At 51.5% G+C, this 7,001-nt stretch overlaps 1 protein-coding gene across 2 annotated transcripts in view; it reads right to left on the bottom strand.

The window, feature by feature from the left end:
- Nucleotides 1–5,441: 5,441 nt before the first annotated feature.
- LHB (luteinizing hormone subunit beta) overlaps nt 5,442–7,001 on the bottom strand; it is a 13,017-nt gene continuing 11,457 nt past the window's right edge. For both annotated transcript variants that reach the window (XM_075328672.1, XM_075328673.1), the window contains exon 3: nt 5,442–5,947. In XM_075328672.1, the coding sequence (XP_075184787.1) occupies nt 5,717–5,947 (231 nt within the window). In that variant the 3' untranslated portion in view covers nt 5,442–5,716. The remainder of the gene's footprint in view (nt 5,948–7,001) is intronic.

Genomic DNA, 7,001 nt, shown 5'->3' with positions numbered 1-7,001 from the left:
TGACCGCCAGGTTGACCTTCTGGCCAAATCTGTATATGAGGCGGCAGGGGCCTCGTTCTCCCCATCTTTTGCAGCAGTGTGGGCTCTCAAAGCCATCTCTGCTTCTCTAGAGGAGATGCATTCCCTCCCAGGCTTCAGCCTTTTCATCCTATGCCATGTCTGCCATGCTGGAGGCTTCTCACCGCACTGCGGTGGCTTCGGCTAATTCCCTCGCTATCCGCAGGATCTTGTGGCTTCGAGAGTGGAAGGCAGACGCTTCTTCAAAGTACCACCTTGCTGGGCTCCCTTTTGCTGGGTCCAGGCTGTTCGGTGAACAACTGGATGACATTATTAAGGAAGCTACTGGCGGGAAGAGTACTTCCATGCCACAAACTAAAACCAGGAAATCTGTCCAGGGCAAGAACCAGTCGAGGTTTCGTTCTTTTCGTTCCTCCAACTGGTCGTCCTCTAAGCCCTCGGCCTCGTCCACTAACTCAGCCAAGGACCAAAAACCCAACTGGCGCACGAAGCCGCGTCCTCAAAAGTCTGCAGGAGCTGCTGCCACTAAGGCAGCCTCCTCTTGACTATCTGGCCGCGCCAGCAACGTCCTTGGTCGGTGGCAGGCTCTCCCACTTTGGCGACGTGTGGTTTCAACACGTCTCCGATCAGTGGGTGCGGGATATCATCTCCCACGGCTACAGGATAGAATTCTCTTCCAGCCCGCCAAACAGATTTTTTCTGTCAACTCCCCCCTGCTTTAAGGCCGCCGCCTTCTCTCAGGCCGTGGCATCCTTGCAGGCCAGCGGAGTAATTGTACCGGTTCCCGCCTGTGAACGGTTCAGAGGTTTCTACTCAAATCTCTTCCTAGTCCCCAAAAAGGACGGTTCCTTCCGGCCCATCCTGGATCTCAAGCTTCTCAACAAGCATGTTCAGGTGCGGCATTTTCGCATGGAGTCTCTGCGATCAGTCATTGCCTCAATGACCCAAGGAGATTTCCTGGCATCCATCGACATCAGAGATGCCTATCTGCATGTGCCAATTGCAGTTTCACACCAGCGTTGGCTACGTTTTGCAATCGGAGAGGAACATTTCCAATTCGTGGCTCTCCCCTTCGGGTTAGCCACGGCCCCTCGAGTATTCACCAAGGTCATGGCAGCAGTGGTTGCGGTTCTGCACCTCCAGGGGTTGGCAGTGATTCCTTACCTGGACGACCTTCTAGTCAAGGCTTCATCCAGTGCAGACTGTCAGCGGAGTGTCTCGCTCACTCTCGCCACTCTTGTTCAATTCGGGTGGCTTGTCAATCTGCCCAAGTCCACTCTGACTCCGACCCAGAAGCTTAACGTACCTAGGGATGCAATTCGAGACTCTGCCGGCACTTGTGAAGCTGCCCTTAGTCAAACAGCAATCCCTCCATCTGGCGGTGCGCTCTTTGCTGAGGCCCCGCCGTCATTCCATCAGGCACCTAATGCAGGTGCTGGGTCAGATGGTGGCGTCAATGGAAGCGGTTCCCTTTGCCCAGTTCCATCTGCGTCCTCTGCAGCTGGACATTCTCCGCTGTTGGGACAAGCGGACTTCCTCCTTGCACAGGTTAGTGGCTCTGTCGCCACAGACCAGGGGCTCCCTTCAGTGGTGGCTTCGGCCCCTCTCTCTGTCTCAGGGACGCTCCTTCCTGGCCCCGTCCTGGGTGATCCTCACCACGGATGCCAGTCTATCCGGCTGGGGAGCAGTATATCTCCACCACAGAGCGCAGGGCACTTGGACTCTGTCCGAATCAGCCCTCTCGATCAATGTGCTAGAAATCAGAGCTGGTCTTCTAGCTCTCTTAGCCTTTCACCACCTGTTGGCGGGCAAGCACATTCGAGTCCAGTCAGACAACGCGACAGCGGTTGCCTACATCAATCACCAGGGCGGGACACGCAGCCGACTGGCAATGTTGGAGGTTCAACGCATCCTTCAGTGGACGGAGGACTCCAAGTCCACCATATCCGCAGTCCACATCCCAGGCGTGGAAAACTGGGAGGCAGATTATCTCAGCCGTCAAACCGTGGACAGCGGCGAGTGGGCTCTGCATCCGGCAGTGTTTCGGTCAATCTGCCGCAAGTGGGGCACTCCGGAAGTGGATCTAATGGCATCCCGGCACAACAACAAGGTTCCGGTTTACGTGGCTCGCTCCCACGATCCTCAGGCCTTTGCAGCGGACGCGCTGGTTCAAGATTGGTCCCAGTTTCGTCTGTCTTACGTGTTTCCCCCTCTAGCTCTCTTGCCCAGAGTCCTGCGCAAGATCAGAATGGAGGGCCGTCGGGTCATCCTCATTGCTCCAGACTGGCCCAGGCGAGCTTGGTACCCAGACCTGCTCCATCTGTCCGTAGAGGTGCCGTGGCATCTCCCGGACCGTCCAGACCTTCTCTCACAAGGTCCGTTTTTCCGCCAGAATTCTGCGGCTCTCAGATTGACGGCGTGGCTCTTGAGTCCTGGATCTTGATGACTTCTGGTATCCCTCCTGAAGTCATCTCCACTATGACTCGGGCTCGGAAGTCTTCCTCGGCCAAGATATATCACAGGACCTGGAGAATTTTCCTGTCCTGGTGTCGCTCTTCCGGCCATGCTCCTTGGCCTTTTTCCTTGCCGACCCTCCTGTCCTTTCTACAGTCCGGTCTGCGGCTAGGACTATCCCTCAATTCGCTCAAGGGACAGGTCTCGGCTCTGTCAGTGTTGTTCCAGCGGCGTATCGCCCGGCTGGCTCAGGTGCGCACCTTCATGCAGGGCGCATCTCACATCATTCCGCCTTACCGGCGGCCTTTGGATCCCTGGGACCTTAATCTGGTCCTCACGGCTTTGCAGAAACCCCCCTTTGAGCCTCTTAGGGAGGTTTCTTTGTCTCGTCTTTCACAGAAAGTGGTCTTTCTAGTGGCCATAACTTCCCTCAGGAGAGTCTCTGATTTGGCTGCGCTCTCTTCGGAGTCACCTTTTTTGGTTTTTCATCAAGACAAGGTGGTTCTCCGTCCGACTCCGGACTTTCTCCCTAAGGTGGTTTCTCCTTTCCACCTTAACCAGGACATTTCCCTGCCTTCCTTTTGTCCGGCTCCTGTTCATCGCTTTGAAAAAGCGTTGCATACTCTGGATCTGGTGCGGGCGCTCCGGATCTATGTGTCTCGCACCGCTGCTCTTAGGCGGTGCACCTCTCTTTTTGTGCTGACCACAGGTCGGCGTAAGGGCCTCTCGGCTTCTAAGCCGACCTTAGCTCGTTGGATTAGGTCAGCAATTTCCGATGCCTACCAGTGTACTCAGGTGCCTCCCCTGCCGGGGATCAAGGCACACTCGACCAAAGCTGTCGGTGCCTCTTGGGCTTTCAGGCACCAGGCTACGGCTCAGCAGGTCTGTCAGGCTGCCACTTGGACTAGTCTGCATACCTTTTCGAAGCACTACCAAGTGCATGCTCATGCTTCGGCAGATGCGAGCTTGGGCAGACGCATCCTTCAGGCGGCTGTTGCCCATTTGTGAAGTTAGGTTTCGCCTACTTCTCAGTTTTCTGTTTATTCCCACCCATGGACTGCTTTGAGACGTCCCAATGTCTGGGTCTCCCATAGGAATGATAAAGAAAAAGAGAATTTTGTTTACCGTAAATTCTTTTTCTTATAGTTCCGTATTGGGAGACCCAGCTCCCTCCCTGTTGCCTGTTGGCAGTTTCTTGTTCCGCGTGTTATCACCGGCTGTTGTAGACAGAGGCTTCGGTTGTTCCGGTTCTTACTCTATCTCTACTTGTGGGTGGCTATTCTCCTTCAGCTTTTGCACTAAACTGGCTATATTTGGTTATCCAGGGGGTGTATATGCTCAGAGGGAGGAGCTACACTTTTTAGTGTAGTACTTTGTGTGTCCTCCGGAGGCAGAAGCTATACACCCAATGTCTGGGTCTCCCAATACGGAACTATAAGAAAAAGAATTTACGGTAAGTAAACAAAATTCTCTTTTTCCCAGCTTGGACTAAAGGTTCTGTATACCTGCTAAACTCAGGATTCTTCAGATCGACTCCAGAACTTTCGTTTTTCCTTAGATAAACCCAAGAACCACCTGTAGTTTCCAGACCTTTCTCAATTGTCACCTCTGCCACCCAATTCCTTGGTCATTTGATTTACCAGCAGAACTGTTGGTTCTGCAGTTTGGAAGGTCTTTCAGATTAGGCTTGCCTGACTAGGATTAGGGAACAAGGGCCTTAGACGTCACGCTTCTCACCTAAGACAAGGCGATCAGCTGTGCTCCTATGGCGATATCCTACTTTTACATTTTTGCAGGCCTCCTTTCAGTCAGGGTTGACTCCCAAGGGCCAGGTTCCAGCCTTGGCTATCCTGGTCCAGCAGACCTTTTCTTGTAAACCATGAGTCAGGACTGCTTGCCAGGGCAGGACAAACTCTGGGGCCACCATATGATTTTGGGAGACTCATTCTGGTCATGGATGCCCTCCAGTCCTCTCCTTTTGTGCTGGTCAGAGATATCTATCCATCTCTGTACTTTGGCAGCGTCATTTATTTTAGTTCTCTAGCTATCTCTTCAATCAGGCGAGGCTCTGACGGGGGCTCTCGGTTGTCTCTCTCTAACTGGACCAACTGGTCTGACATCATCTCCCTCCTTTCAACTTATCGAGGAGGTTACTCTCCTTCCTTTCGGTACGTTGCCTCTCCTCTCCAGGAAAGGTTGTTACACAATCTAACGTAGTCAGAGCTGTGCAGCTCTACCTGTATCTCTTAGCTCTGTCTGGACATTCGGTTGGCCCGTGGTTCACTCTGTTATGCTCTGGCAGATGTCAGACCCCCTCTATGGGTCCCCTTATTCTCTGGTTCCGATTTGCCAATGCGGTAGGTTTGGCTAAGCTAGGGATACCCCTTCCAGGCGACAGCTCTCTTCCCTCACAGGAAAAAAGCCTCCTAGGTCTTGTGCCTCCAGGCCTGATGTCTATTCCATAGGGCCACTGCTTGGTCTCCTGTCCATATTGTTGAGTGCTTACCTAGGCATGCAAGTCTTAGCAAAAGAGTACCACAATGGCTGTTGCTCGGATAGTATCCCAAGGGATTTCTGTTTTTTTTTTTCCCTTGCTTCATTGGGGGATACAGCTATGCCCTCCAGTGTCCTCCAATGAAGGCTCCAAGAAAGAGGTTTTACGGTGAGTACCCAAAATCTACTTTTCCTGCAGGTAAGGTTTCCCACCCCCAAGGACTGCTTTAGGACATACCATGGTTCCTTTGTCCCCCAATGATGTGACAGAGAAAACACTTTGGGTACTCACCGTAATATTTTTCTCCTGGGTGACACAACACCCTCCATTGTTTTGCGGGTAGGAAGGCCTTGGTTTTGCTTCTACTTCTTTTGCACTAATTGAATAGTAACCTCCTGAGGAGTGACCTTTTTTTTCTTTCTATATTAACCCATGGTTCCTATGTCCCCCCAATGAAGACTACAAGAAAGAGAGCTTTTCCGGTGAGTACCAAAAATCTTTATTTTGTGCTATGACTTTCCTTGCTCCTCAGGACATACCGAGTGCTGTGCAGAATCACTGAGGCAAGTCTATAAGAATGAGGTAGTGACGTGTAAAGCACTTTCATTTATTGGGATGGTCCACATGTTACATACAATCTATAGGCCCGCTATGTATACAGTTCCAATAATATTTTTTATAGGATTTTTATTGGATTTTTGGGAATGTTCTGGCCTAATTTATCACGATTTAGTGCTTTGACTGTCGTGTTTATATAACTAGGCGGCTCTTCATGCAGACATCGGGCTCGCTGCTCTCCACCGTGCAGTCGCTGTAGTCCATCTTGCAGTGGTCACAGTCGCAGCTCAGTGCCACGGGGTAGGTGAAGAAGGGGTCTGTGCCAGGTAAGCAGTCTGGTAGTTTGATGGTGTCATAGCGGATTTCTTTATAAGTGCAGATCTGTTGTTTAAACGGGAAAAGGGCCGCTTTCAACACCAGGTCCTGTTAGAAATACATTAAGAGGATTGATGTTAATTTCTACTGAACTGGTTTACAATGAATCTTCTGATATTGATTCACTTCTATGGTCTGAGCAAAGTAGACTTGCACCATTACCCTGCGCGGTGTACGCTCCCCAGCTTCATCGGCACACAGCGCATACCCAGGCAGGATTTCGGACTCCTATGTGCCAAGAGGCTGTGGTAATGGCTGGCTTATTGCTGCCTCACTAGATATGTGCAGTGCCCCGATCATGCCAGGGAGCGTACACCCACATTGTTAGTGACGCTGCTCTATTACATCATGCCTACAAGGTGGCACATTCACGTTTTTTTCAAAACTGAAAGCTGAGAAAGTCACTGCCAAGTGGCTCTGGCAGCAGCTTATTTCCTGGATGAATTTTAATGCCCTAGGCTTTTATTCTTCAAACTGGCCAACACTTATTTCCCCTGAGATGAGTTAGGAGGCCACCCATACATATTAGACTGTCGCCCGATATTGGCAGTCTGTTACCATGGAGATCTGAACAACTAATATATAAAGCTGAATGTGTGTGTGTCCGGGATTGGCATCTGTACCGTCGCAGCTACAGCCACAAAATTTTGCACACTCGCACTTCTGGACCCCGAGAGCATCATAGGCTATGTTTTGAGGGGAAATTTTAACCCCGCACTTTAGTTATTCACCAAAAAACCTGCCTCCATTAAAGCGAATGGAGCTGGGAGCCACAGTGCAGCCAGAACTTCAGAAGAATGCGAAGCCACGCCCTTAAATGGAATGTTGGCGTGTCACAATGCAGCCAGGGAAAGAGACAGACACAGACAGGGTAAGAAACGGTCACGGACAGGGTAAGAAACGGTCACGGACAGGGTAAGAAACGGTCACGGACAGGGTAAGAGACGGACACGGACAGGGTAAGAGACGGACAGGGTAAGAGACGGACACGGACAGGGTAAGAGACGGACACGGACAGGGTAAGAGACGGACACGGACAGGGTAAGAGACGGACACGGACAGGGTAAGAGACGGACACGGACAGGGTAAGAGACGGACACGG

Source organism: Anomaloglossus baeobatrachus, chromosome 11, assembly GCF_048569485.1.
Source record: "Anomaloglossus baeobatrachus isolate aAnoBae1 chromosome 11, aAnoBae1.hap1, whole genome shotgun sequence".
In the NCBI taxonomy this organism is placed as follows: Eukaryota; Metazoa; Chordata; class Amphibia; order Anura; family Aromobatidae; genus Anomaloglossus; species Anomaloglossus baeobatrachus.
This window is presented reverse-complemented; position numbering and strand designations above follow the sequence as displayed.